Below are 19,125 nucleotides of genomic sequence, written 5' to 3'. Positions count from 1 at the left end.
CCAGCTACCCGGACCACCGTTTTCGGACCTGATGAGTATTCAGGCGCGCTGGGTGATGTGCAAGTGCCATCGGTCGCTCATCAACACTCATTTCCATATCGTTTCCGTCTGACTCCGCATCATTGTCGACATGATCCTGCGGTTGCGAGGCACTAGTCTCCGCTCCTGTCCGCTGATCAGGGGCTTCTAGATGTACTGCATGGAAAACTTCGTTGGCAGTGTTAGTAATACCTTGCAGTTTGATGAAAGATACCACGCGCTGTGCAAAACTATGAGACTGCCAAGAACGTCGCTGACTGTCACGTGTATCCACCACGAGAGACCACTCGCGCTGTGTTTGGGACGTCTGAATGACGTACCTGCAACAAAATGGAAATAAACAGAACTGCTTCAGAGCAGCAGGTGCATCTGTGGACAACTGAAAGCTGTTATTTTGTAATTATTAAAGTTAATTATTCGCCTTACGTATAAAATCGGTCATCAACGTCCCACAGCAATAACCGAAGTGACGACAAATAGTACGGTTGATTCAACTGAACCACGATAGACCCACTGTTAATCTGTAACAGAAAAAAAACACAGTTACGTAATCAAAGCCAACCCAGTAGTAAGCTGGATTTCTGACCTGGTGACAACAATAGCCATTGTCCCAGTCATAAACAAGGGAACCGTTAATAAGCGCGTTACGAGTCCGGCTGACTCCCTCAATCACAGCAGCATTTTTCGCCAAACTAACAACATTCTCCTTCGGCACTATAATTAACGAGCAGTGAAATATTTGAACAAACATGTAAGTAACCTTTTTCTTACCGATGATCCCATTTTTTACTTCGGGTGCGTTTTCCGTCCACATGGCTTCAAGCTTAACAAGATGAAACATTTTGTTCTATAAACGGCAGAATTTGATAATTATTATCTCAAAAGCCAGTGCATGTTAAGATGAAGTAAAGGAAGCCTACCGCCGTATTGTGTGTTCCTACAACCTGCAAAATTTCCAAGAGTCAGAACTTTATTTTGTATTCCCTGGATATGATTTCACCTTGATATGCTGCACTGTGCACGCAGGGAAATATAATTCTTGCCACGACCGACAAAGAAAGTGCGAGTAGTCCACGATTTTAGTCCTAAAACGATTGCTCAATCAATTCTCCTGAAAATCTAACAACTGCAAAGGATTCAAACTAATACCAGTGCACGCCGTCATACGAGAGTTCCACATAGTAAGAATATGATCTCTGATCCTACGAAAAAGACAGGAAAGTCACACGAGGAAAAAAATAAACAATCAAGAGAAGTGTGCTGTGCGCCTTATCATATCCGGACAAGTGCTTTACCTTATCCCAAAGCAACATTCGAATATGGTTGATAATACACTGCAACATTTTCAACATTTGACTCCATAATCGTGTCTTCAGAAACCATTCAGCCAGATTACCGGCATTCCAAGTTTGACTTGGATGAAAGTTGCAACGGATTTATCTTGCGTTTCAATGGAATGCCTCGTATATCCCCGCTCAGGATCATAATTCTGACAAAAGATGGCTTAACAATAATGCACATTGCACACTCAACAACACTTCTAATATCACTGTGTGCTGAGCTGCAAGTTCAAATCGTAAGAATATAGCACACTTTATTTACCGTGGCATCACAATCCAACAACGTAGATCCCATATCGCCACGCACAACAGACGCACCAAATGCGGAAGAGGCTACATTCACCCCAGCATCTACGACACATTTACTCATCAGCGTTCAGGTTAAAGTTTTGGTACGAATATTTTGCGAAATATTGCTGATAAATTCTTACCAAGAAAGCCTCGATGATTGCAGTGCAGGCTGCTGTTGGTGTTCTGAAGTTGCTTAGAAGCAAGTACATCCTAGTGAAAAATAGATAATATAAGTTAGGTAGCAGTCGTCTGAGAAATCATACACACCAGTATTCTGTCACTCTGCAGAAGATTGGATTGTCTGACATTATTTACAAGTTCGACATCAGTCAACAGTTCCCATCGAATAGCCTCCAGAAGAATCTTGATACCTTCAGGATCATCATTTTGAGCAGCCCATCCTTTCACAACATTAAAAATGTCTATTTCCCGGGCACACAAAGAGTTGCGAAGTAGCAGCTGCTTTAAGGCCAACTGAAAAAGCACGCAGTTGTTTTAAAAATGGAAGAATTTTACATGAACATCTTTACATAAGCTATCTAGGTCTTACCGCATTAAGATTAACAATATCCGGTGATTCGAGCACACTTTTCGCATATCGATCGACGAACTAAATGCAAAGCAAGACCGACGTCAGTACCAACGGGCGCCGTTGTATCTCGTATCTGTACAGCTACTTGCTAGTGCAATGCTCTTTACCCAGGTATTAGCATTGCATATTAGGGCAGCGCATTCAGTAAATACTCGTAGAAATGCTGAATTAGTGCTTATTGCTTACCTTCATGCATGTGCTGGTAAGGTCGTTCATGCTGAATCCGAATGCAACTTGGTATAACGAGCACACATTTTTCTCTGAAATTGCGCAGAGCGATCAGATCATCAAGAAGATGCAATATTTTGAGGTTTTGACAAAACTGCACTCTCGTATTGTACAGAAAATGTTTTTCGTTCATACCGTTTAACACGTTTTTCATATGGAAAATCATATCCGCCTGAAAAAAAATCGTAAACATCATATTGTGGAATTAATATGTATTATTCAATCAATCAAATTATCCACTAGCCGCCTTAATTACTAATCACCTACTTCTAACTGGTTGAATCCATATTTATTTGCTAAACCAAGCACTCCAGCTAAAATCTCCACCTACAAAAATAGCCACGTATAGCAAAAGCGACTTCATTCAACCCAGAAATGCCCATTCAGGACATTCATTCGTACAGCAAAATACAACAACCTAAGAAAATAATCTAAGGTTAAACTACAGCAGGTATGGCTTTGAAAAGCAAGATGGTACTGTACATAGATCAGTAACACTCAAGATGGAAACCATGTGTTCTTCGGAACTGGTGAAAATGCCATAAGTACCTTCAATCTTGTCAAATTCATGGATCCGGTATAAATGTATTCAAGTAGGACTTTGAAGGACTGCAGGTCTGTGTCGTGCAGAGTTATTTCCTCCTATGGTATATTTAAATTTATCAAACCACCAAAACGATAATTACTCAGAATTATCGTGCAGAGAAAACACAGGAAATCAGACTTCAGAAATCCGCATATCTATTAGCTCCGGCACTTACCGCGTTTGTTTCGCGCATGCCATTAAATAACAAGGCCCTAATTAACAGAAATAACAAATTACCCCAACACTAACAGCTTCTCCAAATCCACTGCACCCAATTAATGATTTAAGAAAACCCAAATACAGAATCCCAAAATCAGCAGACCTGAAATAATCACTGCGACTTGCCAGGATCACCCGATGGACAGGAATTTTAGTACCGTCAACTACCAGGGTAAGGTCCGAAAATCTACCAAATCGATGCATGATTCAAAAATCATACTCCACTAAATAGTAAACAGTTGGAAAAATGTAGGTCTTACTCAGTTCTTTGGATCTGCCGCTTGAAATCCGCAACCAAATGATCGGTGTGCTTAATTTCCACATCGTCCACTTGCGAACTACTCATTTTTGGGCGTGCGGCAAAAGCAAGAAGATTCTGGGAAAGCACACCAAAACTTGCCCATCAATCGCCTATTCAATCAAGCGGTATATCAACTGCAGGAAGCAGATCCTCCGAGCCAAATACCAGGGCCTGCACTTCCACTTCGGAGGGAAATAATAATAAATCTACAACATCCCACCATAATGTAAAAGATCACGGCGCTGGTTCTGTTTACCACTTTGCGTTGTTGTAGTAGTTGTTGTGTTTACCACTTTGCGTTGTTTGGCAGTTAACCTTGTGGCTTTAATACATGCAGCACGAGGCATGCGGAGATGGCCAAATGGCCTCAAGCGCGAAGGTATTACTACGGTACTTACAAATTTTTCGCGGCTCAAACAAACCCACCATTTGAATTCTATGAGCAAGTTGCTGCAGGTTCAGGTACACTACTGGTAATGCAAGTTATGTACAAACTCGTTGGCAAAAACAAACAAACCAAGAACAAGATTTCTTGTTGGGCCGTTTATTTATCTACGTAATGTGTCGTACGCCACACGTTACATTGCGTGCCTTAAGCAGCCATACGCAATGATTCGTAATATCGGCATGCGGTTACGCAGTGGTAGGGCAACAGCAGGAATGGTTTTTAGTTTTTGCAGTACGTAATTTTACCGTAGCTCCAGGAATCAGAATTCCCTGCCTGCGTATCTGCATAAAGAGTTACGTCTTATTTTTTCGCAACTGATTGGAATTATGATTTGACTGCTGCTCCCTTAGCGTTTTGGACTGAAACAGTTGTCACAAGCATGTGATGTCATCGAATTGCAGCTGAAATGGAAGACCTTCATTAGGGCTACTGATTCGAATTGGGAGGAATTAGAAAAGATTCGTGCCAGCAAGCAATTAAGTAAGTACAAATTTATAACAGATAAGTGAGAGAAGCACGTTACTGATTTCATGTGATCCAGTTGACAGTATGCTGGTTGAATTTGAGTCGAATAATCGATTGCTGCTGTTTTTGGAAAGAATATTATTAGAGATATTATGAGTTACGGGAAGACGGCAGCTAATGGCCAATGCAAAAACGATATTATCGTTTTAAAATCTTGAAGGAAGGCTTCGTACCTAATGGAATTTAATATTTAGACCGCTTTCGATAATTTATGAATGTTCGTGAACGTATGTACATTATTGATTGTTGACACTTAACTTGTACTTGCCCAAATGTTCATTGTTACTTAACATGTGTTTGGGATGAGGCAGCACAACAGATCGAGGAAGCTACGGCGCGAGCGTTGACTTATTATTTGGATGTCTCAGCAGAATGCACAAGGAGAATCATTAGTGTATGTGTTATTTTTGTCTCCCGATACGGCAGCTGCTTCATGGTTGCTCTTTCGTACAGACTGAGGGAACGGTGCGGGCAATCTGCAATCGATTAATGGTGGCATCTCTGGACAGCCAAACCGGAAAGGATCTCGCTGAACAGTGTCTAAAAGTCAGCACCAAAAGAAGAAATCAAAATTACGACTTTTGATTTAGTTCAATCCATTAATGTCATTTTATTTCAGGTTTTAGAACACATGAGCACTCGCGATTTGTCTGCACTGCTTGAAGCAGGTGCCCTGAACGCGATTTTGGCTTTTATTAGAAATTTCGGATCAGTCGTTCATAAGGATGCGCTTAAGTCAGCAATGACTGTTGTTTCGCGTCTCTGCTCGAAGATCGAACCAGCCGACACAAACATGAATGCTATTGTCGAATCGCTGACGGAGCTGCTGAAACATGCCGATGGATTAGTGTGTTGCATGCAAAGTAATCAACTGCATAAGGTTAACGGCCGACTTTATAGGTGTCTGGAAGTTCTCTGAAGTGCTTTGCGTCATTGGCCGATCGGTTCTCTCGGAAGAACGCAGATACCTGCATTTTAACGGCATTTGGTCTGGGTGAAATACTAATACAAAGGCTCATAAGCATGCCCAGAATGGGGCGATCTCTGGTGCCAGGGATATCAACAGACGCAACTCAAAATTCGATGGCGCACGGGGTTTTGAATTTGTTGCAAGTTTTGGTCCGGTCGTCGTCATCGGTTTGTCAGGTATGTACAATTTATTGTAAGTAATGGTTTGTTTCTTTTGTTCAGGGTTTCAGTTCGTTCCAACTTATGATCATTACGCTGTTGAACTAAAATTCTGACATTTCTGTCTTGACATTTCTTTAGCAGTCACTATAGCTTGTAAGCGAAGTTCTTCAACTGGTTGTCAAAATAATTTTAGGATTTATGCAAATGTCCCGAATTTTTCAAAGCTGTCGAAGTTTGTATGGGAAGCGATGATCGGTAAGAAACTGAAATTCAATGATTCTGAAATCTGACTATAAGTAAATGAGACACCGATACTGGAACTTACAGTTAGCGTTTCACAGGTTGTTTAACGCTGCGATATCCTTTTATGGCAGGTCTATCTTGGAGACAGTTCGATTCGTGGATCTTCTTATCGTTGTACTTTTTGAGGGACGCAATCATCTTCCTCGATCTGTCCCGGGATTGATGGGCCGGCACTCATTGCGGCGCTTTGATCCACTGAGCGGCAATGATCGTCCTAATCGCCATGTCATCGAAAGCATTAGAGGAAAAGACTATGACGCTCTTGTGGATGCAGTCGAGAATGGTGTCGACGTCAATACCATGGATGACGTTGGTCAGTCCTTATTAAACTGGGCCGCGGCTTTTGGAACACAGGAGATGGTAGGTCCTGTTTGTTTGGCTTGCTTTGCTTTTGGCTGGTGTGAATTGTGCTTGCTGTGTGATGCTTGTGATGGAGACCCGCTTGCGTTCCGTTCCAGTGATGAAATGAATGCTCATGGCTTGAAGGTGTATCATTTTGTTGCGCTTTACGTAAAGATTAAGTTATTAACTTGTGTGTGTGGGTGTCTTCAGGTGGAATTTCTATGCGAAAATGGAGCCGATCCCAACAAGGGCCAGCGGTCTTCATCCTTGCACTACGCAGCATGCTTTGGTCGTCCAGGGATAGCAAAGGCATTAATTTGATTAGCCATGTGGGGACGGTACTTCGTACTGCTACGACAGATTTGAGTGTTCGAATTTTCTTTAGGTGCTGTTACAACACGGTGCGGATCCGACTGTCAAAGACGAAGATGGCAAAACCTCTCTTGAAAAGGCCAAAGAACGGAACGAGGATGGCCATAAGGAAATCGTAAAATTATTAACGATCTCTGGTAAAAGATATGTTTAAATTATGAGCTCCGAACTGAATACAAATTTCCTGTATGTTTCATTCTTTAGAATCTCAAGAAGAAAAGGATAAACCTCGAACGAGCGAAGCCGCTAAAAAAATTGTGGCGAGCTCAAAAGAGAAGAAGGGTGAAAATCCTGAGAAAGGATGTGAAATTGCAGAGAATTTGCTCCCTTTATTTACGCGAACTGGAATTGCTTCTCTAACAGCCTCTGTTAGGTGAGTTCAGTACGCTGCAATGCAGATGTAGTAATTTATGGTTTAAATTAGTAGAATTCATTAATTCATGGTTGAATAGTTTTTTTTGTGAAGGGGGTGCAAAAACGTTAACATATGCTTAGTAATTGACGACTTATTTTTTAGGAAATCTTGTGCCAGTGCTGTTGAGAAAATGCTTTTGTTTATGCCAAGCGCTTCATTGAACGCCTTGGTCCGGCAGGAGCAGTTGCTACAAGACGGCCTGATTATATCCTTAGTGAAATTCTTAAGCATATTGCTGAATAATGATGTGAGTACAGTATATTTGTTTAATTTTTTAATTAACATGGGTTTCAGTTTATTACTTAAATGTTTGCTTACAGGGGGATAGTGAAAGTACCCTTTTGGGTCTGAGTTTAGCTGATACTTTGATGAGTAAATGCCGTGAATTGGTTGCGGACAGTTTGTATCGAACCGGTGTTGTGGATCAGATTACATCTTTAGCTGCGGATTACAAAATTCAGTCCGATACACATCCCAGTGCAACGGGCGAGTGTGGAAAAATCACGTTGACTGGAGCAACTTGCTACAAATTTGGAGATTGGTTTTTTCTGTCATCGAAAGAGGCCGTTTACGTTTGGAGCGATGCCATCATTTTGGAATTTCCGCAACAAGAATACATGATGCCCCTGATATTCGCTAACGGCAAGTTGAGTGCCATTACGCACTTTCCAGCTAGCGTGGACCAAAATGTTGATGTCGATGGTAGGCTGGCTTATTATTCAATAAGTGCTATAGTAAAACGCAACATATTCCGTGATGACAATGGTTTAGGTGTCTTTTGTAAAAATAATTTAATGGTACTCTATCTTAAAAAATTGTAATCTTTGCTAGCGTTCAAATTCAGATTCGGGAAATTGTTCTAAGTTCTAAGGGAGTCTTGCTAACAGCGAGTCGATTTAAGTCACCTTGATAACTTCACAATTGCTTGCTTCATTCTTTACTTGTAACTTCGGTGATTTTTTGTTCTTGAAAAGAATTAGGTTAAGGCAGCGTCAGATGTGGACCTACCACAGTTCGCGACTGACATTTTAAGAAGCAGTTTAAAAAAATGGAATCAAAAACTTTTTCTGTATTGTATGGGACTGGTAATTTTTGCAAGTTCAATCTCGCCTTGTGGTTGTTCTAGGTATTGATGAATTTGGTCGCTGGACCGATGGCACCGAATTCTTGGACAATTTTTCAAACGTTACAAAAAAAGTCAAAACCGGTGGGAAGGTGCAGGCCCTTACTTTAATGTCCTCTGAGCACATGCGCAATGGCCTGTGGGAACTGACTTGTGAAGAGACAAAAATTCTGAAGGTGGCGGATAGTAGTGCGACATTGGTAATACATTACAGTAAAAAACACTGACAAGTGGTTGCTAGCTTATCAGTCACCCACTTTAGCAGATTCAACTTCGCTCCGATTCAAAAGACACTGTTTTCCATGTGGGTCTCGATAAAAGTATGACAGCTTTGTCTGCAACATCAAAAATCCATGGCACTGATGGACACGAAGTCGATTTATCGGTTCTCTCGGGAGATAAAATAAAAACCGAAGGCGATAAAATTGGTCTGAAGGTCAGTAAACGGGTATTTATTATTTGCTGGTTGCATTGAAATTATTTTTGCACTTCTTTTAGCACGTTGGTAAAGTTGCACAGGAAGTTCAGCGAAAATATTTCACGGAATCTCAACCTGTTACAAGTGGACCTGTCGCACAGCTGTTGTCGGTAATGTCGCAACTCGAAACAGCAATGGAGAAGCAGTTCAGGGAGAGAGAGAAGGTAACCAAACATAATTTTTACACAGAAAGTGTTGTAACGTTACGGGAAACTTGGGCCATTGCCTTATTAGACAATATAAGAAAATAAATACAATGGTGCTAACTGGAAGTTTGTGCAGATGATTTAGCTGACCTGTGGTAAGAATAAGTTTCATTGTGTGAGCCGTAAAGAGTCTTAGGACTCATGTACATGTTATGTGCCCGGAGAAAAGCGGTTGTAAATTTTGCACATTATTAGATGCGGTACGGTGGTAAATTGTTTGCGGAAGATATCCGTAACGGGATTCGTGAGCTTATTAATACGGTTGGAGAAGGGAATCGGTTTTCGTCGTATGAGATCCAGTCATCTGGGGTTGTCAAGGTTTTAATTGCCGTCCTGGGAGTGCACCTGGAAGTGAGTAAAATGTGGACCTGTTACTTCGGAAGCTTCTCATGGGTTGCAATTTTGCAGGATCAACATTCCATGGATCAACGTAACCATCGGATTGAGCTCTGGAAATCTGTTTTTCATCAAGCAGAAACTGCTTCGCGGTTGGTAGTGGATTAGAGTTCCAAAATTTTTCCGAATATGGTGTAATATGGATTGGATGCAGGTTTTCCAGACCTCCTTCAGAAATTCTGGTCAAAACTCTTGTTTCCGCTCTGGAATATACAGAGAAGTTTTCCATCTCATCCTTTGACCAGAACTCCATTAGCAGTGGCTTTCAGGTAAATATTGGAGAGGAAAGTCAGCGATGGTGTAAATTAAATATGAGTCTGGTCATTCATGTATTTTTGTCGTTAATTCTGTGCTCACCTGGGCTGTAGATTAGTGATACGAATATCGAGCATTAAAGCATACAAATGTTTAGTCGCCTGTAAGTGTTTTAACTCCTTTCTGTAATGGGACTTTCAGAAGCAGTTTTTGCTGTAGGATGCATTTTTTGGATTCTGATGCTAAGCTCTAGTACCAAAAAATTGTGTTCTTGTAGATATTGACCCGTCCTTTGAACGTTAAATTGGAAAGTCGCGGTGACAGTCAACAGTTGCTGGACAGAACGGGTCGGAAAATCCGTATTGAACCACTGGTAACCGTCAGGGAACTGGAAGCGTACTTGTGGAAAAAAGTAATTGTTATAGACTTAAAGTTACCGAGAGCCGAGAGGAGCCGGGGGCGGGAGCTTTGTAATTTCCATCCTTGTCAAATATATTTTTTGTTGTAATGCAAACGGTTTCACTGGGGTTTTTTAACGCCTGCAATTTTTTTCAGCTTTTTAAGAACTGGTACGATTATGAACGGTCGGAAATGGCGTTCATAAAAAAAGTTAATAGTCTTGGATCTCATGGCCGCTTGCCGTTTCCGTATGTTTTTGATTTTGATGAAAGCGGGATTTTGTACTGGATTGGGACAAATGCAAAGTGAGACTGTCAGTTTCTGGGTAATATTCAACAGTTTTAATACTGGGGTTTATTGTAGGACGGTTAAAGAATGGATCAATCCTGCTACCTTTGGTCTTGTGGTTGCTTTTTCGAGTGATGGTAAAACAATTCCCTGCGGAAACGTCAGTGACTTTTTAAATCGATCTGCGTTACCGTCATACATTCGAACGAGTGAATCGAAAGATGTATGGTTGGGTGTGGATTTGGGCCTTTGGGTCGAACCTACTCATTACTCCTTACGACATGGTGAGATAAAAGTCTCGCTTTACTGTTGGTAAATAAATTGTAGATCTTAGTAGGTAAACTGCTTAAAAAAAACCTTGGTGACTTACTACACTATAAAAGGTTTGATATTGATGTCTTAGGTCGCGGAAGTGGAGCCGTGCGCTCATGGATATTTCAGGCATCTCGTGATGGGATATCATGGGTTGCTTTGAAATCTCACATCAATGATGCTACGCTGTCGGGCTCTGGGTATGGCGCACATACGAGTATGTTTAACCGAAGGCTTAATTAGAACTTTTATTATTGTTTTTGAAATAGATCGACCCATACTTGGCGGTTGGATGACGGTAGCGAAGGCACATCATACAGATACTATCGGATTCAGATGACAGGAGAAAACTCGGAGTTTGAAAATTGCCTGTGTATTAGTGGTTTCGAAGTGTATGGAACAGTCACCGGCGTGTGTGACGATCTTGGTAAAATTCCTAGAAAAAATTAAATAGGAATAGACAATGGCTAAAACTGAAACACATTTGGCCTTTTTCCATCAGAAGAGTATGTTGTCTGCTTGTTAGGAAAAGGATTTAGAGAACGCCTCGCACGACTTAGTCGGCATGACACACAGTCTTCGTCTGATGGATTTTCGGAATCTCGGTCTCGTGTGCGAAGAGGTAAATTTCAGAGCTTATACTTTCGGTGGGTAGCTGGGAAGTAGGATTTGATTTACCAGGGAACATTCTGAGGCTATAAATTCAGAAAATTCTCAATTTTTGCAGAAAGTTAGAACAACTATATAGGTTGCCTAAAAAAATTATTTCATGTGCCATGGCCAATGGGCGTGGTCAAAACAGAATTTAAAAGTTAATTCTACACTGTGCTGTAGCCTATAGGCAGTGCACCGCTTTATAACTTACAAGAAACAGCCTCGGCTTCGCCTCCGCGTTTCTTGTGGTCCATGGCCATTTTACATGTATTTGAATTTGAATGAATATATATTAGAATAACATCTATATTTCGTCGAAACGTGATCGGTACATGCAATAGGCAAACACGAATTTTATATGAAAATCAGTTCATGGTTCTCTCAACCTTGAAAGCATTCCCTTTGGCTGTACATACAGTTAATTTTTACGATATCCCCTACCCGAAAAGAAAGCCGAAATATCAGTCTATAAGGTATGAAATTCGAACCAGTGATAGAGCACTGGATCACTACGGGTAGTTCGGTGACTTGTCACTTCACTGGCTCTTTTCACTGGAAAGTGGTGTGTGCCCGGTAGTGTACGTCCGGTCAGTAGTGGTACCTCGATTACTTGCTTACCTTACCGGTTCTGTACGCCGGACAGTAAAGAAAACTCAGTCACTCGTATCACCAAACGGGCTCTGTGCACCGGAGAAAGTAGTGATAGCTTAGTCACTCGTAACCGAACGGGCTTCTGCGCCGGACAGCAGTGGTAGCTCGGTCACCGCTTACCTAACGGACTTTCTGCGCCCGACAGCAGTGGTAGCTCGGTCACCCGCTTACCTAACGGACTTTCTGCGCCGGACAGTAGTGGTAGCTCAGTCTGTGCACGAACGGTAGTGGTAGCTCAGTCATTCGTTCCCTAACGGGTTTGTACAGTGAACGTTAGAGACATCGCGGTTACCCGCTCACCTTACGGACTTTCTTGCCGGACAGTAGTGGAAGCCCGGTCACCCGTTTCACCTAACGGGCTCTGTGCACGGACGGTAGTATTGTACTGAACGCTCTGTACACAATGCTGACAGCTCGGTCAGCCGCTCACCTACCGGGCTCTCTGCACGGACAGTAGTGGTAACTCGGTCACCCGCTCACATAGCTATCCATAGTGGTAGTCCGGTCACTCACTGGCTTAGCGGGCTATTTTAACTAGAATATAGTGGTATTTCGGTCACTCGCTGAACTAACGGCTTTGTGCACTGAACAGCGCCGGTATTTCGGTCTATCACTGATTGAACAGACAATTACAGTAGGATAGTGTAGCGATAGCTGCTCGGCCGGCACTTGTTTAGAAATTGTCCTCGATGACAACGTTAGATATGAAGACGTTCTTCTCGTAATAACGGTCTGCTAATAAATTCATACTGATATTTTAATTACTGTAGTGGAAAATACTTTCATTTTTTTAACTATATTTTAGTTGGTTTACGTGGCAACACTGCCTGGTTAAAAATACCACGACGATAATTATTATTTTAATAATTTAGTTGGTGAAAATTTAGTAATTTAGTAGTCAAAGCTCTTCCGCTTTGGCGTTCGAAGCGGGAGAGGTTTTGAAAGAAATGAATACTATCTGGCCGGGTTTTCGACTATGGGCTTTCAGATATAATAATCTTGGTTTTGGTCAGTCTTTTCTGGTTTGCCGGCTCTGGTGTATCCCATTCGTGGCAATATAGATCTGAATCTGGATAAGACTAATATGTATAAACCTTACTGAACAATCTGTACTTACCAGTACGAGGCCAGCTTTCTCGTTTCAAATTTTTATGTGTTGCTCGCTTGTGGTATGTAATAGCTGTTTCCCGTTTCTGGAGATTGTACAGTTTGCACTTGGCACTTCATTTTTCTGGTAGAAACGATTCACTTTGATTTCTGTTAGTAATTGTTCGAATATTACGTCGAAGTCGTAAGACTCGAAACACAAAGAAGTATTCCCAATTCAGCCGCTTGTGAAGCACAGATAAAAATTTGAAACGAGAAAGCTGGCCTCGTACTGGTGCAAATTGTTCTGTAAGGTTTACCGTTTATATGTAAGGTTAGCGTTTGAAATTTCTGGCCCATGGAGTAACGGGACTAAACACTTAGTGCAAAAGGTCGGGGACGGTATCGCCACTGCCACAGGCCAGAAACGGGCGAAAGAATTTTTTAGACAGCGGTTATCTATCCAAATGCAACGGGGAAACGCGATATGTGTCATGGGTACAATCCCCGAGCAGGATAGTATTGAAGAAGTGTTTTTGTTATAAACTCGTTTTTTCTAGTACTCAGTTTGTACTTACATGACGATACTTATTAAAGGCTCCAGTACCGTTTATATTAGTCTTATATGGTATAATGCGGTGCACTGCCTATAGACAGCACAGTGTAGAATTAACTTATAAATTCGGTTTTGGCCACGCCCATTGGCCATGGCACGTGAAATAATTTTTTTAGGCAACCTGTATAGTTATTCTAACTTTCTGCAAAAATTGAGAATTTTCTGAATTTACAGCTTCAGAATGTTCCCTGGGTAGATTAAGCACTTAAATTGTATGATAGTTTTATTGCATTTGTAGAGCATTTCAGTACAACATTATTGTCACAGGTCGCGACTGGATATGGGGCACTCAAGACGGAGATCCGCCAGGGTTTGGGACCATTGTAGCTAGACATTCCGATGGTACAGACACTCAAATCGAAGCGCAATGCTAACATTTTGGCGCAGTATCGACGTTTAATGTTACAGATTGGGTCGACGTCCTATGGGATCATGGTGAAGGCCATACATATCGAATGGGCGCTGATGGGAAATTTGATCTACATATCCTGACGGTCAGGGATGTGGGTGCTTTGTCCAGTTTATTTCCCCAGTTCGCTCGATCGATTTCGTCTCCCTTATCGGCTACCGGCTACTCTTTCCCGATCAGCCATGCAAATCGTATGGCTATTGCAGCAGAAAGCAGTCGAAATATGCGAACAACACACAGCCGTACAACCAGCTCGACGTTGAGTTTGCCGGAAACTTCGCTGGGATTTTCCCTCAGTAATCTGCCAGCCGTGAATGTTACGGAACAGGCAGCAGTATCTGCTGATGAGCTTCACCGAGCAACCGATGTATGTTGTGTTTTTTGTATTGCTGTAGTAGTGATATGTGTTCGGTTATCGTTTTGTATTTATTTAGATGATGCAGACTTACATTGCTCGCGCTGAACCGGTGTCGCATCTTAACTCTTTGGCATCCATCGTTAGTGGACATCGTTGGCGGTTGGGATCAGATACGGTTCGCGATTCACCAGAGCCGACATCGTTTTCGGCGCTATCCTTCCCCCCTGAAATTTCGAGATCTCCGGAGGTTGGTTTGGACCTGTTTTAAATCCTGTGTAAAACGCTTGTCCTTCTCCAAAACCTGTTTGCATATATTAATCGCGTGCTGATGCCTTTCAGATGAGCGAGGACACGCTGGCCGAACTAGCCGATTTGCGTCCTTTCTCTCAAGCTGCTGAGCGACGCCGACCCGTTCGCGTTAGTTCCCGCTTTGATCCGCGAACAGCCAGTTCTAACGATCAGACAGCTTCGGCGGGCAGTTTGTCTTCTTTGAATGACGTAGCCGACCATACATCCAGCGTTCTGAACCAGTTGAGTTTCAGCGTGCCCAATTTATCCATGCCATCATTTGGGCCCGTAACCGACGATCATCTAAAAGCCATGGGACCGACGAGAGAAGGCCGTGCCATGTCCACAAATGCTGCCGATACGTCTCGGAGTCTGCTCAGTTCCTTGTTGTCCGCCGACGGAAGTGATGGTCCTTTGGCTGCTGCTCAGAGCTTTCCTACGCTAACTTCCCAGGACCGTTCATCGGACGGGATTCGCCTCGCACTTACTGCATCACGAACGCGTGCTCTGCTGCGTAGCATGCGGTCCGTGTCACGCGATAGCAGTGTAAGTTTGTTATGTTTAAGCTGTGACAGTTAGTAAAATATTCTGTTCTGGTTGATTTGTACTCATGAGTCAGTTAACCGGCTTGACTTGTTCTTTGATACAGTAATTCCGTAATCTGCTTTTGACATTGTTCCCATGATTGGACATCTGGGAAAGTTATACCAATCGTCATTTGAATTAAGTGAGCCAAAACTTTTGTTTTAGGATCTGTTTCGTTTGATGAGCCATACTCGTGGTGAAACTATGGATCTACAAGATGCTTTGGATCTTGTTTCTCAAGACGACGATACTCAGGAAAACGAAGAAGGAAGTGGTTTTGTCTCTCTAGCTGAATTCGCTATGCGGACTCTTCAAGGGCGAGCGGATCGCGATGATGATGGAACGGACGATCCTTCTTCGGAAGAAGAAGTAGTTGAACACCAACGCTGTCGGAGCAACTGGAATGATGACTTCATTCTTAAGCGCCAGTTCTCGTCCCTTATTCCAAATTTTGACCCTCGTCCCGGCAGAAGCAACATTAGCCAAACAACCGAACTGGATTTACGTTTGTCAGGTGTGATGCTTATTGAATGTTGTGGCTAAAAAATTCCTGTCGGTCGCAGCTACTACGGTTGTACTCTCCACCAAAGTCAACGGAATGAGTTGTTTTCTGTTGCGATAGGTCGAGGAGAATCTCAAGCTGTTGTTGATACGAAATCGAACGAAACCCCAAATGTGACTATGACATTCCGGTTAACATGTAATGGAGAAACGTTTGAAACCACGCCAAGTGATCCAAATGACACCGTTATTGGAGTTCTTCAAAAGTTACAAGCTGATAGTGGCGGAAAGTTGGCTGGTGGAAGAAGGACATGGGAGAATTCCATCGTGTAATGACTTTAGTTTTAAGCGTTGTTCAAATTATTTTATGCTGAAACAGTGGAAATCACGGTCTAATTGCAGGCTGGTTTATGGTGAGAAGGGATCCAAAAAATCTAGTGAACTCTGTACGTCGAACCGTGGATCACCTGTGCCGCTGGCCGCTTCTGATCCTGCATTTTGTTCGGATACACTCATTCTCTTGAGAATCCTGTTTGACATTGCATCTCAGCCGCGAAAAGATTGCGATTCGCATATGGGTGCGTATCTTGCTGTCTTTGAAGTTCTATATCATCAGCATCCAGCTTAGGGAATCATTCACTGTGTTATTAGAAAAAATCAACAAAGTAGTTATCTTTATAGAGCCACCTCCAGTAGGGTTTTCCGCTGATCACACAGCTTTTATCAGCCAAAAGCTAACCGGAAAAATGATGGCGCAGTTAAATGATGTGGTTGCTGTCGCGTCTAATACGCTGCCATCTTGGTGTGATCTCTTGGCCACTGAATTTCCCATGTTTTTTCCGTTTGAAAATCGCCGGATTTACTTTACAGCCACGGCTTTTGGAACAGAACGGTATCAGTTTTCGTTTTCATTTTTCACTTTTGATGCTCATAATTTGGAAAGTATTGTTAATGCATTTGATTGTGATAGATCAATAATATGGTTGCAAAACCAACGAGAGCTGGGCAGCGAAGCTACCCGGTTGGCTCGTTTGGAAGGTTTGTTGCATGATTTTCGTATTGGACGACAACGCCATGTCCGTGTCCGTGTTTCGCGACAGCATATTCTGGATTGGGCTATGACGGTAAATACTCTGTATTTGTGGTGGGTGCTCTTTTATAATACCCATGTTTTGTTGCAGGTAATGATGTCCCAGGCTGGTTCGAAATCGGTGTTGGAGGTACAGTAATTCGACGTTAACAGTGTTGAACTGACAAGCTATGTAGTGATTGAGTCTTGAGTAAAAATGGACTTTTAAAACAGGTCGAATTCGAAAACGAAGAAGGAACAGGGTTGGGTCCAACCCTGGAATTTTATGCCTTGGTGGCAGGTGAATTGCAGCGCAAAGATTTGGGAATGTGGATTTGCGATGATGATCATATTGGAAACAACACCGACGCTGTAAGAAAGTTCGGTGGTTAATTGTTTTAAGATTTGTTTTATTTGTTTTTAATTCCAACCACTTGCTGCCATCGCTGTGAGTGAATATATGAGGTTGTCATTTTATTATTAGTTGGTGGTAGATTAGCATGGGATCTGTATTGTAGTCGTTGTTTGTGTACTTAATTTTTGTGTACAAATACCTCGTACATAGTTACTATTCACTTGCACTTACAAGTTAGCTGATTAGTTTTTTACTCGTCCTTTGCTTTTACAGCTGGATCTGGGTGCAGGAAGTAAGCCAGCCGGGTATTACGTTCGATCTACGGGTGGGCTCTTTCCGGCACCATACCCTGCTGAGCACCCAGCGTTGGGAAACGTGAAAAATTTATTCCGTGTATTGGGCTTGATTGTCGGGAAGGCACTGATGGATAACCGTCTCATTGACTTGCCATTTTCCAACGCTTTTCTAAAACTCCTGTGTGAGCATGGACGAAGGTCTCGTAGCTCCTCGGCGAACGATGCGATACCGCTAAACAATGCTGAATCGAAAGAATGTTTTGCATACGGATTGCAAAATGAACCAGCACGGCGAACCAAGCGACAACAGCGCAGATCGAAAAAGTCTTCAATGCGCGCTACGAATCACATGGATTTACCGGGCTGGTATGAGAATGTTTTAGCATTGGACCATCTGGAGGAAGTAGACCCTCATCGCGGACGTTTTATTCGGAGCTTATTGGCTTTAATTCGGCGAAAGCAAATGATTGAGGATGATGAAATGTTAGGAGAGGATCATAAACGAGAGAAATTGAAAACATTAGCTTGTGAACTGCATACCGCCAATGGAGTCGAGCATGTCCGCTTGGAAGATTTGGGGTGAGATGTCTTATTACCGGTTACTGATTTCACGGTATTCACGGTTTTTTTGTAGGTTGACGTTTGAATTCAGTCCGTCTTCTCGTGTTTTCAAATACATGTCCTGTGATTTGATTTCGGACGGTGATACGGTTCCGGTGACTATCGACAATGTGAAATATTATGTGGATTTAACGCTGGATTTCTGTCTCAATTCTGGAATTCGCGCACAAATGGACGCATTCAAAGGTGAGAATTGTGGGCACATTGCATCGCCCCAGTTAAATTTGTATAATTAATGATTCAGGGTTAAAGGACTTGGTTGAGTTTTTCTAATATCAGAGCGGCATAGAAAGGCCTGACATACAAACACTGCATCTTTTGGATTCGAATGTTTTTAGAGGGTATTGAGCAAGTTGTTCCTTTGGATAAATTACGTCTCTTCAAAGCGGAAGAACTGCAGCTGATAATGTGTGGTGATCAAGCGCCATCTTGGACAAGAAACGACATTCTGACCTTTACAGAACCAAAGCTTGGGTACACTCTTGAAAGGTATGACCGTACCATGAAGACCTTTCTCGATGTGGTTCGTCATGTGGTTAACTTTCTTGATGTGGTTGCTTTTCCAGCGCTGCATTCTTGCGGTTTGTGAATGTAATGGAATCGTTGACGAAAGACGAGAGAAAAGCATTTGTACAGTTCGTCACTGGGTGCTCTAGCCTGCCACCCGGCGGTCTGGCCAATCTGCATCCTAGGCTGACAATCGTCAGAAAAGTTACGAAGGAAGTCGACGAAGGTTTTCCGTCCGTTAACACGTGCGTCCATTATCTCAAATTGCCAGAATACTCATCTGAACAGATTTTGTATCAGCGACTTATGGCTGCTACCAAAGAAAGGGGATTTCATTTTAATTGAATTGAAGTACATGTATGTATATGCGGTTTCCTTATGCAAATGATGATGATGTTTGTATTCGGCAGGGTTGTGAAATAGCACATGCTTGTATTAATGGTACATATTAACGTAACTCTGAGGAAGTTTTCCTGTGTTTTATTCTATTGTTCTTTAGTTATCTAATGAAGAAAAAAGATAGGAGTTTTATTACCCAAA

General features: G+C 42.3%; 2 protein-coding genes across 2 annotated transcripts; one reads left to right on the top strand and one right to left on the bottom strand.

Annotated features, from left to right (window-relative positions):
- Positions 1-4: 4 nt before the first annotated feature.
- LOC129589054 (BTB/POZ domain-containing protein 9-like) lies at positions 5-4,128 on the bottom strand. Its single transcript, XM_055483538.1, has 21 exons — positions 3,995-4,128; positions 3,556-3,802; positions 3,399-3,482; positions 3,252-3,288; positions 3,040-3,132; positions 2,758-2,817; positions 2,626-2,662; positions 2,449-2,522; positions 2,221-2,280; positions 1,938-2,144; positions 1,811-1,880; positions 1,642-1,730; positions 1,436-1,528; positions 1,335-1,373; positions 1,189-1,241; positions 1,040-1,124; positions 960-983; positions 811-886; positions 626-753; positions 466-560; positions 5-359 (listed from the first exon to the last, which is right to left on the bottom strand). The coding sequence occupies exons 2-21, from the start codon at positions 3,639-3,641 to the stop codon at positions 5-7; spliced, it is 1,845 nt and encodes a 614-aa protein (XP_055339513.1). The 5' UTR covers positions 3,642-3,802; positions 3,995-4,128.
- Positions 4,129-4,899: 771 nt separating this feature from the next.
- On the top strand, positions 4,900-19,125 carry LOC129589951 (E3 ubiquitin-protein ligase HECTD1-like). Its single transcript, XM_055484897.1, has 38 exons — positions 4,900-4,963; positions 5,023-5,115; positions 5,189-5,416; positions 5,470-5,715; positions 5,894-5,955; positions 6,075-6,363; positions 6,556-6,654; positions 6,731-6,854; positions 6,922-7,090; positions 7,235-7,379; positions 7,453-7,834; positions 8,259-8,455; positions 8,518-8,691; positions 8,754-8,897; positions 9,135-9,290; positions 9,348-9,427; positions 9,490-9,604; positions 9,868-10,002; positions 10,146-10,294; positions 10,353-10,561; positions 10,681-10,789; positions 10,859-11,016; positions 11,116-11,211; positions 13,864-13,938; positions 14,005-14,372; positions 14,440-14,610; positions 14,703-15,197; positions 15,402-15,750; positions 15,859-16,066; positions 16,140-16,315; positions 16,419-16,629; positions 16,708-16,861; positions 16,919-16,957; positions 17,041-17,178; positions 17,435-18,036; positions 18,092-18,264; positions 18,417-18,567; positions 18,645-19,125. Exons 2-38 carry the CDS (start codon positions 5,059-5,061, stop codon positions 18,928-18,930), a joined length of 7,119 nt encoding a protein of 2,372 aa, XP_055340872.1. The 5' UTR covers positions 4,900-4,963; positions 5,023-5,058; the 3' UTR covers positions 18,931-19,125.

The sequence above is a fragment of the Paramacrobiotus metropolitanus genome, unplaced genomic scaffold, assembly GCF_019649055.1.
Source record: "Paramacrobiotus metropolitanus isolate TYO unplaced genomic scaffold, Prichtersi_v1.0 Parri_scaffold0000002, whole genome shotgun sequence".
NCBI classification, from domain to species: Eukaryota; Metazoa; Tardigrada; class Eutardigrada; order Parachela; family Macrobiotidae; genus Paramacrobiotus; species Paramacrobiotus metropolitanus.
Note: the sequence above shows the minus strand (reverse complement) of the source record. Positions and strands in the feature narration are given on the sequence as shown.

Excerpts from the sequence above, each read along its gene's own strand:
- LOC129589054 (XM_055483538.1), bottom strand. The coding sequence starts at position 3,641 with ATGAGTAGTTCGCAAGTGGACGATGTGGAAATTAAGCACACCGATCAT. Across the intron at positions 1,881-1,937 it reads TGCAGAGTGACAGAATACTG|GATGTACTTGCTTCTAAGCA; the intron begins GTGTGTATGATT and ends ATTTTTCACTAG. Across the intron at positions 887-959 it reads TAGGAACACACAATACGGCG|AACAAAATGTTTCATCTTGT; the intron begins GTAGGCTTCCTT and ends TGCCGTTTATAG.
- LOC129589951 (XM_055484897.1), top strand. The coding sequence starts at position 5,059 with ATGGTGGCATCTCTGGACAGCCAAACCGGAAAGGATCTCGCTGAACAG. Across the intron at positions 14,373-14,439 it reads AGCTTCACCGAGCAACCGAT|ATGATGCAGACTTACATTGC; the intron begins GTATGTTGTGTT and ends GTATTTATTTAG. Across the intron at positions 16,630-16,707 it reads ACGGCTTTTGGAACAGAACG|ATCAATAATATGGTTGCAAA; the intron begins GTATCAGTTTTC and ends TGATTGTGATAG.